The following is an 18,270-nucleotide window of genomic DNA, read 5'->3' as shown; positions in this document are numbered from 1 at the left end:
GATGTACTATCAAATTTTCCATTAGAAGTCGGTCAACCAATACACTCGGCAGCCTTAGAGATTTTGTAGGGCAGCTCGCGGTTGCAACTTGGAAAACATGACGGCAGTAGTGACATGGTCTGCTTGGCGCACGCAAGCAGTGACGATCGATGCAGGGGACCCATGCAAGCGCAAGTAGTACTAAAACCCATAAGTCAATTGGACTACAGGAGTACTAACCCATAAGCACCCGATGAGCTATATAAACGCACACTTTATTTCAAACACAGACAGTCACAACTCACAAAGATGGCGCCGATGAAGTTATACGGGTGGGCCGTGTCACCGTGGATGGCGAGGGTTCTGGTCTGCCTTGAGGAGGCTGGCGCCGATTACGAGCTCGTGCCGATGAGTAGGAGCGGCGGTGACCACCAGCAGCCGGAGCACCTCGCCAGAAACGTATGTACTGTGCGCTTCTTCAGAATTCTGTCTCACTTTGACCATTTCGTCCTGCTTCCCTCCGGATCTGCTTAGCGCTCTGTTCTCATCAATTGAGGAACTCCTGGAAGAAGAAACAGAGTGAGCTGTGTTTGCGACTTCGCGTGGCTAAGGTCAACTAACACCATTTCCAACCAATCTTTTTTTTGCAGCCCTTCGGTGAGATCCCAGTGCTGGAGGATGGCGATCTGACGCTTTACCGTAAGCCATCATCAATTTTGAGTGTTTTCGTTCCGTTGCAGCTCTGTTGTGTGAGCAGCTGTTCTATATATGAATCAAATGATTCTTTCTGTTAACAATCTATATCTTTTTTTTCCAGAATCCAGGGCCATCGCGAGGCACATTCTCCGCAAATACAAACCCGAGCTTCTAAGATCAGGCAACCTGGAGGAATCCGCGATGGTGGACGTGTGGGTCGATGTGGATGCCCACCAGCTCGAGCCCATAATACGGCCCGTGGTTTTCAACGTCATCATCAAGCCGTTCACGGGGAGCGACTGCGACCAGGATCTCGTGGACGAGAGCATCGAGAAGCTGAAGAAGACGCTGGAGGTGTACGAGGCGAGGCTGTCGAGCTCGAAGTATCTGGCGGGCGATTTCGTGAGCCTGGCGGACCTCAGCCACTTCTCCTTCATGCGGTACTTCATGGCGACCCAGTATGCGGAAGTGGTCGAAGCGTACCCGCACGTCAAGGCCTGGTGGGAGGCGCTGCTGGCAAGGCCATCCGTGAAGAAGGTGATGGCCGGCATGCCTCCGGATTTTGGATTCGGGAGTGGGAACATACCGTAACAAGGCAAGATGGTCATGTGTGCAGCTCCAGTCTCTCGGAATGCATTCCGGAATAAAATGTCCTTCTGTTGTCAAACAAATCGATAGTTCCGACATGAATACCACTTGTTCTGAATTATAAAATGTAATGGAGTATTTTAATGTGGATTACATATGGACTGAAAGGAGCGAACACACACCCAAATGCGTCTAGATACATAAGATTTGGAAAAAAGAAGTCAGAACATCTTACCATTCGGTACGGACTCATAGTTGATATGATTCAAACTAACCGTCCAGGAAGTGACTGCATCCCGCATCTTTGGAAGATGCATAAGTAGCCTCATTTCACCGAGCTAAACCCTTTATCTTCTTGCAATTTGATATTGCCAAAGAAAATAGGGACCTCTGGCCCGAGGAGCACGATCTTCGGGCTAGGCTTAAAACAAAGGTGACTAGTTTGGTAGTTGTGGAGATGTCCCAAAACAAGCAATGCGCTCGGATTGCCAACTTGAAGGAAATGGGATGCCAAAAAAAAAAATCATCCACCTTAGGGTAAATTCCCGTTGAAGAAAAAAACCACATTCACCGTTTAAAGTATAAGAACGGAAGGGTGACCGATCGTAAAGCAAAAGCGGATGTGATTCAAGCACACTTTGAGGGTGTTATAGGAAGAGGGGATGGGAGGACTCGTGACCTCAACTGGGATGAGCTCAACTTCGAGGAGCCGGATTTAAGTAGCCTTGGTGACTACTTCTCCGAGGAAGAGGTGAAAAATATGGTTTCCAAATGCCCGACGATAAAATCCCTATCCATATGGTTTCAGGGGCAGGGGAGGGGGGTTCTTCAAGAAGTGTAGGGCACGAAGGAAGACCCCCGTACTATCCGGCAGCACCACCACAGCCGGCGACGAGGTCTCCCGTGCCGTCATCACATGCCGGAGCCATGGTCCGTTTAGTCCTAGATCGGGCCAACTAGCCTGAGATGCACCACGCTAGGCAGCGGCACCACTTTTCCCACAGCCAGGTTGCGTTGAAGAAGTGTCGGACTGTCCTATTCCGTGTGACAGCCACAACCTGCACCGCCTAAATCGGTCCCGCAAGACCAGAATTGGACCCGTGAGGCCCACATCGAGCCATCCCGCCCGCTGTTTCCATGGAAGCGCCCGTAGACCACCTCCGCCGGCGGTGGCTTGGCCACACAACACCTTGCCGCCCCAGCATCATCACAACTCATATGCCAAATGGGTTACGCTTCCTCGCCCAACTAACCACCATGATGCCTCCTCTCCACATGTAGAGCGGGCTTGGGGCTGCACTTTCCTCTCCATTCACCTTCAGCGGCAGGGCGACGCCACCACCGCCAGCGCCAGCGGTTGCAACAGCTAGGTGAGATCGATCTAGGGGTGCTATTTCTTCAGGTTGGGAAACCTCTGGAACCGCCCGCGCGAGCAGCCCGGGAGGGCACTACGTTTGCTTGCTGAAAAAACGATACATGTTCGGTATGGTGCATTACTCTAGTGTAATCCCCGTACTTTCCCCTAAAGCTTAGTGTATTTTTTCTAATCTCTAATACACCACCTCTGCCTAGTAGATTAGGGTAGGGATTGTGGTTTCACCGGGATCGATTTTTTTTTTGAGATAATAACTGATGGAATTTATTGGCGAAACCGATTACAAACGACTCCAAAAATATAGAAATAAACAATATGATCCCAGACTTTTGCAAGACTAACCTCACACCATACTTCCAGACCACAATCAAGCCCATCGTCCTTGTCGTCACCAAACAAATACAGAGACCAGAGCCAGAGGCATCGCATCTTTCAAGACCATCGAATCACCACCGCCACCGTCGCCACACTGGGCTTTGAACACCGAAGGAGTGCCCACCACGGAGGGTGAGCGCTAATAATATTTTTTAGACCATCGGGCAAGCAGGAGATGGGGAAGGGACAACAATACCTCCAGACGCAAATCCCTGAGTAGTAGAACCAAGCCACCAGTAGAACGCTCCACCATCTGGCAGGTTCAGGGGTCGACACGTCAAGCCGCCTCCACCCCGCGCCACCAAGGCCTGCCGGAGGGAGCTGCAAGACGCTGCAGCCGTAGACCACCAGAAGAGCACACACGACCCTAAAAAGGAGGACGGTGGTGCCATCCTCTTCCTCTCCATCGCCACCACAACCGTCCAAGGGGAAGACAACAACAAAAACACGCCTCCGACTCCCAAAAAGAATCCATAAACCCCGTGGCGGGGTCGAAGATCCACCGCACCCGGGGAGACCACCCTCCCTAGATCCACAGATCTGGGAGGATACCTGGCCAGCAGCTCGCCGGCGCCGCCACATATGGCCTTGCCGAGAGGGTGGTCCAGCTCCAGCCCTCTTATTCCGATGCGACGCCGCCTCCACCATCACGACGACGTCTCCCGAGAACCTAGATGAAAATCAGGCTGAGTCGCTGCCCGGCGCAGCCGGAGAGGGCCCCCCCACCGCCGCCATGCCACGAGGGCTTTGCCCGGCGGCGCCACCGGCGGCGGCGGCGGCGGGAGGAGGAGGGTGTTGGGCAAGGGTTGCGGGAGGCGACGGGAGGAGGAGTTGGAGATCTTTTTTGGAACCGGTTTCACCGGGATCGATTGAAGGTGGAGGTTTCACTCAATTTTTTAGGACATTGTCCCCACATAAGCTCTGGTACAAAACAAATGTGCAGGACGTGGAAATCTGATCGTGGTCCTCGTTGATAGAATTAACTTTACAGATGTATCAAATTTTCTTACGAATCACAAGAGGGAACGCGGTAATAGATTATTATGGTCATGGACGGCAGGAGGGATGTCGTCTGCTTGGAGCACGCAAGCAGTGACGACCTGTGTTGCCTGAAAAGTTAATGTGCATGCATGGAATTCATGCCAGTAGAGGGATTACCCACTGCCAACTGCTACTTAAGAAAATTGAATTGGTCCACCGGAGTAGGTGAGCACTAAACCAAACAAAACACACTCGATGAACTATATAAACGCTTGCAAACACAGATAGTCACAACTCACAAAGATGGCGCCAATGAAGGTGTACGGGTGGGCTGTGTCTCCGTGGATGGCGAGGGTGCTCATCTGCCTGGAGGAGGCCGGCGTCGAGTACGAACTCGTGCCGATGAGCAGGGTCGGCGGCGACCACCGACGGCCGGAGCACCTCGCCAGAAATGTATGCTTCTCCAAAATTCCGCTAACTTATGTCACTTTGACAATTGATAGACTAGTGCCATCTTCTCATTCCTGGAGGCAAGAAGCAGAGTGAGCTGCGTGTGGGTCAACTAACACTATTTCCGCCCAATCATTCTACAGCCCTTCGGTGAGATCCCAGTGTTGGAGGATGACGATCTGACGCTTTATCGTAAGCCATGATCAATTTTGAGTTTTTCCTTCGGTTGTACGACTAGCTATGTTTTTAATTAGGGTTCAATTACATTTTCTTTCCAGAATCCAGAGCAATCGCAAGGCATATTCTCCGCAAATACAAGCCCGAGCTTCTAAGATCAGGCAACCTGGAGGAAACCGCCATGGTGGACGTATGGGTCGATGTGGAAGCTCACCAGCTCGAGCCTATAATACGGCCTGTCGTCTTCAACGTCATCACCGGCCCATTCGTAGGTAGGGTCTGCGACCAGGATCTCGTCGACGAAAGCATCGAGAAGCTGAAGAAAACACTCGAGGTTTATGAAGCTAGGCTGTCGAGCTCGCGGTATCTGGCGGGGGATTTCGTTAGCCTGGCGGACCTCAGCCACTTCTCCTTCATGCGGTACTTCATGGCGACCAAGTACGCGGAGGTGGTCGAAGTGTACCCGCACGTCAAGGCCTGGTGGGAGGCGCTGCTGGCAAGGCCATCCGTGAAGAAGGTGATGGCCGGCATGCCTCCGGATTTTGGATTCGGAAGTGGGAACATACCGTAGCAACGCATGATGTTTATGTGTGCAGCTCTGGTTTGTCGGAGTGCATTATGGAATAAATGGTGACGGGGAGAAATTTGTTTTGTGGTGTTGCAAATAATACCCTAGAGGTAATCATATGATAATGGTATTTACTAAGTGTATTCATAAGTTATTTCTTTTGTTCTTGAACATCATTAACTGTACCCTCTCCCGTCCATAAGGGGATGTTGAACGTTTGTTCAAATTTAGATGTATCTATACACTAAAAAGTGTTTAGATATATCCGAATTTAGACAATCTTTCAACATACTTTTATGGACAGAGGTAATATGTATCACCAAATGGTCGATTCATTTGTGAAACTGTATGTCGTATGATGTTTGTTCTCATGGTCCTTAATCGATAAGTTACGGGGAACATAATGTGTACGACTCAACTGATGACTCAGTTTCATAAGTCATCATATGTTTTAGGCTTCATCATGCATCATGAGATTGGTGTGTTTCACTTGTTGCTTATGCTTAATATGTCTTAATCCACAATTATTTTTGTTAACTCCGATTCACCCTTTAGTTGTTACATCTGTTAGACATGTAATATGGTATGTACACGGATATGGTATAGTATACCAGTACGTATACATACTTCTTCTCTTGTACAACTACCGTGGGGTTTTCTCCCACATATATCAACATGCATCCGGTGAGAGTCCAATCACCGTTCCCACAATATTGACATGGTATCAGAGCTGGCCTTTTCCGACGTCTAGCGCAAGAAAAAAAAACTCTAAGGAAAACCTAAATCGCCGCCGTCACGATCGGCCGATTCCTCAGAAATTTTTTCTCGTCGATCAAGATCGACGTGGTTCCGACGTTCCTCTCGCGCTGCTGATCAAGATCTGCTGTCGCCCCGTTCTATCATCATTGCCAGTTACGATTGGCGTTCTCCACATCGTCCCGATCACGATCGGTTGAAGACTGCCCCTGTCCGCTCCCGATCACGATCGGTTGCAGTCCTTTTCTCTCCGCTCCCGATCACGATCGGTTGACGCGATGTCGTCCTCACCAGCCGCTGCTGCGACGGCCATGACCGCCGCCCTTGGTGCGCCTCCTACAGAAAAGCTCACACGTGACAATTTCCTGTTTTGGAAGATGCAGGCACTTCCTGCAATTCGTGGCGCCCAGGCAATGGGGCTCCTGGATGGTACTGATGCCTCGCCCCTGCAAAATCTTGAAGACGCTGATCCTGCCAAACAGAAACCCGCTGTTCCCAACCCTGCTTATGCTGTGTGGCTTGCTCGTGATCAGGCTGTCCTCAGCTACTTGATCAAAGGCTTCTCCCCAGACATCCTTGCACAGGTTGTTGGTCTTGATCATACGTATGAGGTTTGGGCCACTGTTTCCAGTCTGTATTCTTCACAAACCATGTCCCGTATTACTATGCTGCGGGGTGCCCTGTCCAACACCAAGAAACTAGACATGACTGCCTCCAAATTCATTGCCAAGATGAAATCCTTTGCTACTGAACTTGCCTCTGCTGGGCGGAAAGTGGATGATCAAGAACTCAAAGAATATATCCTCAATGGTCTCGATGATCAGTACACCCCTCTTGTGGCGTCCATCAATGCTGTTCCAAGTACTACCTTGACTGACATGTGTTCGCAGCTCAGCGCCTTTGATCAGCGTCAACAAATGTTGTCTGAAAGTGGTCAAAGCTCTACGGGGTTTCAGTCTTCTGCTAATGCCGCCTCTCGCGGTCGTGGATGTCCCACTCGCCCTACTATCCCCGTGACAATGATAACTATCGTGGCAGTGATGATCAGCAACGTCGTGGAAACTACAATGCTCCCAACCGGGGATACCATGATGATACTCGTGGGTACCGTGATGACAACCGAGGCTACCGTGATGACAACAGGGGCTACCGTGATGACAACCGAGGCTACCGTGATGACAACAGGGGCTATCGTGATGACAACCGAGGCTACCGTGATGACAACAGGGGCTACCGTGATGATAACCGTGGCTATCGTGATGATAATCGCGGCTACCGCGGACATCAGTACCGTGGCAATCAAGGCCGCGGTGCAAACCAGGGGGGCCGTGGCCGCGGCCGTGGTCGAGTTCCCTCTCCGCATCAAGATGGAGTTTTATGTCAGATTTGCAAAAAGGAGGGTCACCCTGCAAATGAGTGTTGGTGGCGATACTCGGATAATCCTGAAAATGACTACAACAATGAGCCACGAGCTGCGTATGGAGTGGATACCAATTGGTATATGGACACTGGCGCTACGGATCACATCACTGGCAAGTTAAACAAGCTTCACACTCATGACAATTATCGTGGGCGTGATACAGTTCACGATGCCAGTGGTACAGGTATGCCTATTAAACACATTGGTCATTCAATATTGCACACCCCTCATAGTTCCATTCAACTTCGCAATATTTTACATGTTCCTAGTTCTTCCAAAAGTCTACTTTCAGCACATAAAATTGCCCTTGACAATAACCCCTTCGTTGAATTTCACCCATATTTCTTTTTGATCAAGGACCAGGCCACGCAACAAATAATGTTTAGAGGTCCCTGTCATGGTGGTCTCTACCCTCTCGTGCCTAGCTCCACGGGATCCTCCAAGCATGCCTTTATCACCGTCAAGCCTTCTTCATCCACATGGCATCGTCGTCTAGGGCACCCATCTTCATTTATAGTTCAACAAGTTCTTAGAAAAAACAATCTTGCTTATTTGCCAGAAATAAATCCTTATGTGTGTGATCCCTGTCAACAAGCAAAGAGCCATCAATTGCCATATCCCATCTCCACTAGTATTTCCACTGTTCCATTGGAACAAGTGTTCTCCGATGTATGGGGACCGGCCCCGGTTTCTGTTGGCAAGCATGCATATTATGTAAGCTTCATTGATGACTATAGTAAATTTACATGGATATACTTGCTTAAGAAGCGTTCTGATGTTTATCAAGTTTTTCTTAATTTCCAACAACTTGTTGAACGCAAATTTAATCGCAAAATTATTACCATGCAAACTGATTGGGGTGGTGAATATGAAAAACTCCATGGTTTCTTCCAGAAAGTAGGCATCACACATCATGTATCATGTCCGCATGCTCACCAACAAAATGGTTCAGCTGAGCGCAAACACCGTCATATTGTTGAAGTTGGTCTTGCTTTGCTTGCAAATGCATCCATGCCCCTAAAGTTTTGGGACGAAGCTTTTCTCACCGCCACCTTTCTTATCAATTTGCTTCCTACTAAGGTGCTTAACTTTGATACTCCCGCAGAAACACTTCTTCATCTCAAGCCCAACTATGACTCTCTTCGCATTTTTGGGTGTGCCTGTTGGCCCAACCTTCGTCCTTATAATCAACGCAAGCTTGCGTTTCGATCAAAACAATGCGTCTTTTTGGGATATAGTCCCCTTCACAAAGGGGTTAAATGTCTTGATGTGTCTACCGGACACATCTATATTTCTCGTGATGTGGTCTTTGATGAAAATATTTTTCCATTTGCATCACTCCATCCTAATGCGGGTGCTCGCCTTCGTGCGGAAATTCTCTTGTTACCCTCCAATACTTCCTCCATATCATCTAATGAGGGTGCGCATATTAATGACAATGTGTCTATTGTACCTATCACTAATCCTCTCCAGGTTACTGTTGAAGATGCCCCTGCAACGTCTCAAAACGCCGGCCACAATGCCACTGAAATTACCTATTCTGGTACACATTCTGCTGAAGATACTACAACCAATGACTACTCCATGATGAGCACAGCGTCCCAGGCTGTTTCTTCTGAAAATATGCACGGCACAACCAGCCATACAGGTCGATCTAGCCGGGATCCGGTGCAAGATTCGGTGGAAACTCCACTCGCCGACCGCTCGGCAGAACCAGTCAGTCCGCCTCGGTCGCCTCGCATGCATGCACCGGCTTCGCCAGGTGACATTGACACACGCAGCGCCCGCTCGCCTGAAGTGTCTACACCCGCCCCTTCCTCCTCAAATGATGCTGGCTCTTCTGCATCACCGGACACACTCACCAGCGGATCTTCTGCAGCTTTGATCCCTGCGCCGCCTCCTCCGCCCGAACCGCGTACACGCCGCCAGAAAGGTATTCAAGGGGAAAGGGCCGCCAGAAAGGTATTCGACATCCAAAAATTTATAAAGATGGCACCGTGCGATATGGCATGTTTACATCTACAGGAGAACCAACTACTCTCAATGAGGCTCTTACTGATAAGCGTTGGAAGAAGGCTATGGAAGAAGAATATGACGCTCTTATGAAAAACCATACATGGCATCTTGTCCCTCCAAGCTCTCATAAAAATTTGATCGATTGTAAATGGGTCTATCGTATAAAGAAACGTTCTGACGGTACTATTGACAGATACAAAGCACGACTCGTCGCCAAAGGCTTCAAACAACGGTATGGTCTTGATTATGAAGATACATTCAGTCCCGTTGTTAAAGTCGCCACTATTCGTCTTGTCTTGGCCATTTCTGTGTCCAAAGGTTGGCGCCTTCGTCAGCTAGACGTCAAGAACGCGTTTCTACATGGCGTTCTGGAAGAGGAAGTGTACATGAAACAACCTCCTGGATTTGAAGATACACGTTTTCCGCATCATATTTGCAAACTTGATAAGGCTCTTTACGGATTAAAACAAGCCCCCCGAGCATGGTACTCTCGTCTCAGTATCAAGTTAACTGAGTTTGGATTCATTCCTTCCAAGGCAGATACATCATTATTCTTATACAACAAGTCAGGTATCACCATATTTGTTCTTATCTATGTTGATGATATTATTGTTGCAAGCTCCTCGGACCAAGCTATCGCTGTCCTCCTTCGCCAGTTGAGTGACAACTTTGCTATCAAGGATTTGGGTGACTTACATTACTTTTTGGGTATTGAAGTTACTAGACGTGATGAAGGGCTTGTGTTGACTCAAGCCAAATATGCTGCAGATCTCTTGGCTCGTGTTCATATGATTGGTTGTACACCCACTCCTACACCTTTATCGACCACAGATAAATTATCATTGACTGACGGTACTCTTCTTGGTCCCGACGATAGCACTCGTTACAGAAGTATTGTTGGTGCTCTCCAGTATTTAACATTGACTAGGCCTGACTTGGCTTTCTCCGTGAATAAAGTCTGTCAATATCTACATGCTCCTACTACAGTCCATTGGACTGCCGTGAAAAGAATCTTGCGTTATATACAAGGTACTCTACACACTGGCATTACTTTTCAGAAGTCCTCATCTACACTTCTAAGTGCCTTTTCCGATGCCGACTGGGCTGGATGTCTTGATGATAGACGCTCAACAGGCGGGTTTGCTATATTCTTTGGACCAAATTTGATATCCTGGAGTGCTCGTAAACAAGAAACTGTCTCTCGTTCTAGCACTGAAGCTGAATACAAAGCACTGGCCAATGCCACGGTTGAACTTATTTGGGTTGAAGCATTGCTTCGTGAACTTGGTCTCCCTCCTACACAACGACCATGCTTATGGTGTGATAATCTTGGAGCTACCTATCTGTCTGCCAATCCTATTTTTCATGCCAGGACCAAGCATATTGAAATTGACTATCACTTTGTTCGTGAGCGGGTCGCCAATAAATTGTTGGACATCAAGTTCATCTCTACCCAGGATCAAGTTGTTGATGGTTTTACAAAAACTTTATCTGTGAACCTTTCCAAGGCTCAGATTAAGGGGGGCTGGTAGACATGTAATATGGTATGTACACGGATATGGTATAGTATACCAGTACGTATACATACTTCTTCTCTTGTACAACTACCGTGGGGTTTTCTCCCACATATATCAACATGCATCCGGTGAGAGTCCAATCACCGTTCCCACAATATTGACAACATCCTGGTCACTCGAAACCCTATGACTCGTCTTCATGTAAATATTATGCTTAAGTTAATGCCCTTTCTTTGAAATTGTAACAATATAATATCAGTACATGTTTCGGAAATTCGTCTTGGCTCCCGGGAGCATTTGCTCCCGAATTTTTTGGGAGCAAATTTTGTTTTTCAAAACTTTTCAAAAAAATCCGAAAAAAATTATGCACGTACCTGAGCATGGCACACACCATCTTGTGAAATGTCGCTGCGAAATGTCATCGTATGTGTCCTGGGCAAAAATGACAAATTTCCAGATCTGAGATTCAAATTTTTGGATCTCATTTTATGTCAGAAATTTGTCATTTTTATCCAGGGCGCATACGATGACATTTTGCAACGACATTTTATACGGTGGTGCGTGCCATGGTCAGGTACGTGCATGATTTTTTTTCAGAATTTTTTGATAAGTTTTCGATTTGTTCTTATTTTTCGAAAAAACCGGGAGCATATGCTCCCGGGAGCCAAATCGCCGCTCCCTGTTTCGGAAATTCGTCTTGGCTCCCGGCCTACATGTTTGACCTTGTTTTAGGCTATGTTTAGGATTAAAGATGAAGTTATGATGCGCATGTGTGACATCCTAGCTCAGGGCTCAATATGATTGATGGGATACTTATATCAATAAGTTGCAACTTCTTTTTCGGAAAGCTCATCAGCAAAGAACTCTGAGGTTAAACGTGCATAGCTTGGAGCGATTTGAGGATGCGTGATAGACCGGAAAGTTGATCTCGGGTACGCAAGAGTAAGAATAAAGTGTGCAGAAAAAACATGTGTTGATTTGTGGGGCCAGTCTAGAGATCCTAGAGAGCTGCCAGGGTAACACATCCGGCCGGGGGGTGGCCAGGGTGTTACAACAGGTACCAGGCGGAGATGGGAAACCGATCGGTGCGAGGGGAGTGACCGGGACGAGGCCACCTTGTTTTAGGCTATGTTTAGGATTAAAGTTTTTTTAGGCTATGCTTTGGATTAAAGTTCAAGTTACAATGCACAAGTTGTTGGAGATATGCCCAAGAGGCAATAATAAAAGTGTTTATTGTTATATCTTAGTGTTCATGATAAATGTTTGCATCCCATGCTATAATTGTATTAACTGGAAACATTAATACTGTGTGTTTTGTAAACATAAAAGAGTCTCTAGTAAGCCTCAAGTTAAACTAGCTTGTTGATTAATAGATGATCATGGTTTCCTGATCATGAATATTGGATGTTATTAATAACAAGATCATATCATTAGGTGAATGATCTGATGGACATACACCCATAGTAAGCGTAGTATATGATCAAGTCATTAAGTTCGTTTTGCTTCAAGCTTTAAGAGACATAGTAACCTAATCCTTTGACCATGAGATCATGTTAATCACCAACACCGGATGGATGCTTTGATGACATCAAACACTACTTCGTTAATGGGTATTTTTAAAGGTGACATTAAGTGTTCGGAAAGTATAGGTTGAAGCGTGTGGATCAGTAGTGAGATTTGTCCATCCAAATGACAGATAGATATAATCTGGGCCCTCTCGGTGGAATGTCATCCAACTAGTTTGCAAGCATGTGACTAGCTCATAAGGGATGTCATATCGCGGTACGAGTAAAGAGTACTTATCGGTAACGATGTTGAACTAGGTATAGAGATACCGGCGATCAAACTTCGGATAAGTAAAAATATCGCGCGACAAAGGAAATCTGTATCGTATGTAAATGGTCATTCGATCACGAAGTCATCTTTGAATATGTGGGAGCTATTATGGATCTCCAGGTCCCACTATTAGTTATTGCTCAAAGAAGAGTATCGATCATGTCTGCATAGTTCACGAACCGTAGGGTGACACACTTAAGGTTCGATGTCGTTTTAAGTAGATATGGAATATGGAATGGAATTCGAATATTGTTCGGTGTCTCGGATGGGATACAGGACATCACGAGGAGTTCCAGAATGGTTCAAAGAATAAGATTCATATATAGGAAGTCACATTCCAAGTTTGGGAATGGTCCGGTGCATTTATGGAAAGTTGTAGAAGATTCTAGAATCGTCCGGAATAAATCACTATGGCAGGTAGAGTCCCGGAGGGACTCCACCAGCCCTAGCCAACCCACCAGGTGGGAATTGGCCGGCCATAGAAGAAAGAAAGGGAGAAATCCCTTTCCATCTAGGTTTCCAATATTTGGTAAGTTTGGGAGTTGGACTCCAAAGTGGTTTTTGGGGGAACCCTAGGTTTTCCACCTATATATAGAGGAGGAGAGGGAGGGGGCTGACCACACCAATCCAGCCGCACCACCAAGGGGCTCCCAGGCCGGCGCCCCAAGTGCCCCTCTCCCAAACCCTAGCTACTCCCTCCTCCTATTTCTCCCGCGCGCGGTGCTTACGGTGAAGCGCCGCCGAAGATCTCCACCACCTCCGTCACCACGCCGTCGTGCTGACGGGATTCCGAGGAGGATCTACTACATCTAATGCCCGCTGGAACGGGGAGAAGGATGTCGTCATCAACGCCGTACGTGTGATCGGGTACGGAGGTGCTACCTGATTGTGGCACCGTCAAGATCTTCTACACGCTTTTGAAAGCGGCAACTGATCGAATACATCCATCACGAGATTTATCTTCATTAACGCTTAGCGATCTTCGAGGGTATGTTGATCTTCACCTCGTTTCTACCATCTACTAGATTAGATCTTAGCTTGTTATTCATTCTTGTAGTAGGAATTTTTTGTTTCTATGCTACGAATCCCTACACAAGTACCAGATGGAGACGGGGAACCGGGCCGGTGTGAGGGGAGTTATCAGGACTAGGCCACCTTGTTTCAGGCTATGTTTTGGATTAAAGTTCAAGTTACGATGCGTAGGCACCAGGGGAGTGGCCAGGGGAACTTGGCAAAGAACCACAAGGTTATCCTACCGCCGGTGAATCTGCATTAGTCCAGCAACAAAAATCTAGAGAGAGAGAGAGAGAGAGGCAGGGATTGATGGGATCGGCGCACGTGCACACCGCCACTGACGTAGGGGGCCATCTACGTGTACGTGCACTCGTTAAAGGTTGTGAGTTTTTGTATGTGGTGGAAGCGATGCTGTGTCCCACACCGGTTACATGTTTATATAGTCAGCCGAGTAGGCATAGTTGGTAACACGTGGAGATTAACCCAATTAAGCATATTGACTAGATATCGAAATATGATGTATGCTTCTAACATTCAGAGAGGCTGGTATGCGTTTCATACTTCACGCCTTCGTCGGTCGCCGACCCTCGTGTCCGTCTAGCTGAGAGACCACTGCTCTCCGTGTTGAGAGAGTGTCGAACACTCCGCCGACATCATAGGAAACACTCCTGCCGAGGCGGGTGACAGGGTGGACCTTTATTTTTCTGAACCGTATTTTTTACCTTAATGGTGGTAGTATGATGTAGTTTTAGTGAACTTCAGGGGTAATAAAAAATGGATGAACAAGTAATTATTTTGCTTTTATCACACATATTTGGGGGTTTTTCCATTGAGATCTCACCTTAGCCACGATGACCCGTAATGGAATATTGTCGAGCCGAAGACACTTGATTTACAAGCGCGGCTACCAACTGTGTCGCTACATTCCGCGCGATAGGAAATAGGCAAATGCCACCGGCGTCGGTTTCTTTAGATTTGGTCACAGGTTCCGTGCTACAGAGGGATCTACCACACATTTTGAAGTCACCTTTTTCGCTGGTCGTCGGCGTACCTTTGGCGTCAGAACTTCTGGATTGCAGTCTTCTTCACCGTCCGAGGAGTTTTGAGGGTTTGTTTCTCTCATAGCAGTCACGACTTTTTCTCTCCGACAGTGGTGTGGTGTGTGAGGCTGGCTAGTTGGGCTGATTGTGTTGGCGTTGGTTTTTGTTTATGTGGTTGGTGTGCTTTTGTGATATTATTGTATTTTTTTGCCTAGTTTCCGCTAATAAACATGACATTCTTTTCTTAGTGAAAGCTTTTGGTTTCAAATATGCAAATAATCGGTATGTACCTATCGAGCTTATAAAACGGGTGGGCACAGGCTCGGGGAGGCATGCACTAGAAGAAAAGTTCTGATACTCAACGTCCAATTTTCGTCAGGTATGGCCCCTTTTTCGTCGCTATGAGCCTAAGCCGACGATATTGGTTATGTGGTTCAAACTGCGTCAGGCAAAGGCCTACCACAAATTTTCGGTGCGGTGGGCGCGCTTTGGCCACGAAAAATCAGATCATTGCAGAAGTGTTTTCGGGAGGCTGTTGACTGCATACGTCATGCAAACTGACACGTGGTAGACGCCGTTAACTGTCAATTAACGCCGCTAACCGACTCAACCCCCGTGGTAGATGGTAGGCCCACACAAGGTCTGCCACGCCTTAAGCAGGCCAGCCCATTTAGTTTGCGGGCCAGGCCAGCTGGCTTAGTTTGACCGATCAACTATATAACTGGGCTGGTCTATTAGGTATGTGGATCGGGCCTAACCTCTAAGGTTGACTGGTTAAAATTTTAATGGGCCGGTCCACTAAGGACATGGGCGGGACCGAATGCCTTCGTTTGACCGGTCAACAGGATGCCAGGGCCAGTCCACTGAACAAGTGGGTCTTCATTTGACCGGTCAACACGATAAATGGGCCGGCCCAATAGTCATGTGGGTCGGGTAGAATGTCTTTGTTTGACCGGTCAACAGGCAAACCGGGCCAACCCAATAAGTAAGTGGGCCGGCCGTTTAGTTGATGGATCGACCTGTTAGCACACTACATAATATATGTGGGCCTAGGAAGGCCCGATAGTCTTGTTGGGCCGAGGTGCGCGAAACCCGTTTTTTCTTGTTGGGCGGCCCATCTACGAAATTCTATGTTAACATGTTGGCATGTTAGGCGCTTTAGGATTTTGCGGGCCGGTCCATATGTGATTTCGCTTAATTGGGCCGTTGCGGGAATGGAAATTTGTGATTTAGATGGCGCCAGCAACGATCGGTTACATACTGAGAATATTTACGCAACACATGATTTCAGTCGCATAGCCTCACTTACCACAAGCACCATAGAAAGAATGCACGAAAGAACAATAGAAACTAACTAAATATTACATCAACTGCAAGGCTTTGAGAAAATATTACATCAGCTGCAAGACTTTGAAAAAATATTACAGAACCCAGAGAGATTGAATGGTAATTAAACCTAGCAATACAATGAAGGGATTCAGCAATATTTTATGTTGTCCGTGGACCACCTATATCTGAAACAAAGATATTACAAGTTAAGACAACAACAATGGAAAGGCAAATACACTACAATGTTGTTTGCCAAAGAATTTGGAACTCACCATTTCCTCGTTATAACAAGATCATTGTAATGTGCACAGATAGTCTACCGGTATGGGGATAATATAGACTACCAATAAGTAAATAAAGAGTGCATGTCGTATAGCAACAGCCAGAACATTTTAACGTGGACAAATGGCAAATAATAAGTTGTGAGCTTCCTTTTGATGTGTATAATCTATACCAACATAAAAAAATGTGATGTTCTAATCCTTAAGCAGCTGATATAGTGCAAGATAAACAAGCAATCGAATTATTCTGTGGCTTATATAACCGAGCACATCAGAATAAAACAACAGACTTACTACTATCAAGTACCATGCAGCTCACCATGTTGATACACTCGTTGAAGATGTTCGATATTGCCCTTATTTATAAGGGATTTCTATTTTCGTGCCCTCGGGTCCTTAGTTGTGCTCAGTTTTCCCCAGCTCCTTAGTTTTTCCTCAGTTTTCCCAAGACCTTGTCTGAAACTCACAGAAGGAGCTCGGACGGAAGGAATCCGTTAAGTTGGCCGTTCCATGCTGATGAGTGGGGTCGTGTCGTTTGTGGGGCCGCGTCGTGTGGGGCTGGTAGGAAGGAACCGCGTGGGACAGGACGAGACCATGTTTGTGTGGCCGTAGCGTGTGGGGCCGTAGCGTGTGGAGCCGTGTGGGTCCGGGACGTGGGCACGAGTGGTTTCTATCTCTTTCGCCCAGATTAGCAGTTTTCAATGTACCTTTTTCCTCTCTCTCGCTCGATCTCATTCATATTTGATAGCCCAAATTGGTAGCAAATCTAGAGCAGCTTCTCCTTCTATTTTTTAACGACATTCATTTCTTTATGCCTTCGTTTTTACCCAATCAGGTAGGAAATCTAGGGCACAAATCCAGAAAAATATAGGATAAGCTGCATACAGCAGCCAACATAGCATAGATATATTCACGACAGATCCAACAGTAGTACCGATAAAACCCTACAACATAAGCTACATTTTACATGAATTTAAGCTGCTCTACAGATAGAGCAGTCACATACAGAGAGTGTAGTAGGCATGTTCAACGCCTCCAGGTTGCGCCTGTGACTCGCCTGGAGGTTGCGCAGGTGAATCCCAAGTGCTTTGTGTTTGGCCATGAACGCATGCACGTTCACCGTCGTTCCAACTCTAGCGGCGCATCTGCCGATGGATTCAGCATGGTTCACTAGACAGTTGAAGTCGGTGGCGCGGAGCTTCCAGTTGCAGAAGGGGCACTTTTAAATGCCTCGAGCAAAGGGGCCATCGTAATGGTCGGACTGCAGCCTCCTGAGGACGTGACGTGTCTTGGTGTGGAAGGACTCGTTGTCGCTGTCGACGTCGCTGCTCTGTACCTGTCACGTAGCACCAAAGATCGTGAAAAAACACGGAGTCAATTGCAACGATGATGGAACAGAGAGTGAACAAAGATCATGCATGATAATATGGGCTCGAAAAAAAGAGGTAGCCTCAGTTACATTGGACACACTTATATCCAGGATTTGAGTCAGTAAACCAAAGATCATGCACAACAAATTTGAACACACCAATTGTTAACTGACCAAACCCTGAATCAATTTGTGCCCAAATATTCATCATCATCGGCACAAATCTTAAACAAAAGCAAATCACAAGCACTAATAACGCAAGATCTAACACAAAAGGATTGAACTAGGAACAGACGCACCCTAATAACGCTAGATCTAACACAAATGGATTGAACTAGGAACAGATGAACCCTAATAACGCTAGATCTAACACAAAAGGATTGAAATGGGATAAGAACAAGGGAGTAAAGGGTTACCTCCGGCTCGTCGTCGACGATGCTGGTGTCGTAGGGGTTCTCCGGCGCGACGTACGGCACTGGTTCGTACGGGTCCCAAGCGACGGG

The 18,270-nt window shown here is 47.1% G+C and overlaps 2 protein-coding genes across 2 annotated transcripts; both read left to right on the top strand.

Moving 5' to 3' along the window:
• The first annotated feature begins 240 nt into the window (after positions 1-240).
• Positions 241-1,416, top strand: LOC127332502 (glutathione S-transferase 4). Its single transcript, XM_051358804.2, has 3 exons — positions 241-438; positions 630-678; positions 797-1,416. Exons 1-3 carry the CDS (start codon positions 289-291, stop codon positions 1,264-1,266), a joined length of 669 nt encoding a protein of 222 aa, XP_051214764.1. The 5' UTR covers positions 241-288; the 3' UTR covers positions 1,267-1,416.
• Positions 1,417-4,216: 2,800 nt separating this feature from the next.
• On the top strand, positions 4,217-5,343 carry LOC127332503 (glutathione S-transferase 4-like). Its single transcript, XM_051358805.2, has 3 exons — positions 4,217-4,447; positions 4,588-4,636; positions 4,723-5,343. Exons 1-3 carry the CDS (start codon positions 4,298-4,300, stop codon positions 5,190-5,192), a joined length of 669 nt encoding a protein of 222 aa, XP_051214765.1. The 5' UTR covers positions 4,217-4,297; the 3' UTR covers positions 5,193-5,343.
• Positions 5,344-18,270: the final 12,927 nt, after the last annotated feature.

Source organism: Lolium perenne, chromosome 4 (genome assembly GCF_019359855.2).
Source record: "Lolium perenne isolate Kyuss_39 chromosome 4, Kyuss_2.0, whole genome shotgun sequence".
Classification (NCBI taxonomy): domain Eukaryota; kingdom Viridiplantae; phylum Streptophyta; class Magnoliopsida; order Poales; family Poaceae; genus Lolium; species Lolium perenne.
This window is presented reverse-complemented; position numbering and strand designations above follow the sequence as displayed.

What these genes read in the sequence shown, in the direction of transcription:
- LOC127332502 (XM_051358804.2), top strand. Translation starts at nt 289, where the DNA reads ATGGCGCCGATGAAGTTATACGGGTGGGCCGTGTCACCGTGGATGGCG. An exon ending in CGGAGCACCTCGCCAGAAAC is followed by an intron (nt 439 to 629) that starts GTATGTACTGTG and finishes TTTTTTTTGCAG; the next exon opens with CCCTTCGGTGAGATCCCAGT. An exon ending in TGGCGATCTGACGCTTTACC is followed by an intron (nt 679 to 796) that starts GTAAGCCATCAT and finishes TTTTTTTTCCAG; the next exon opens with AATCCAGGGCCATCGCGAGG.
- LOC127332503 (XM_051358805.2), top strand. Translation starts at nt 4,298, where the DNA reads ATGGCGCCAATGAAGGTGTACGGGTGGGCTGTGTCTCCGTGGATGGCG. An exon ending in CGGAGCACCTCGCCAGAAAT is followed by an intron (nt 4,448 to 4,587) that starts GTATGCTTCTCC and finishes ATCATTCTACAG; the next exon opens with CCCTTCGGTGAGATCCCAGT. An exon ending in TGACGATCTGACGCTTTATC is followed by an intron (nt 4,637 to 4,722) that starts GTAAGCCATGAT and finishes TTTTCTTTCCAG; the next exon opens with AATCCAGAGCAATCGCAAGG.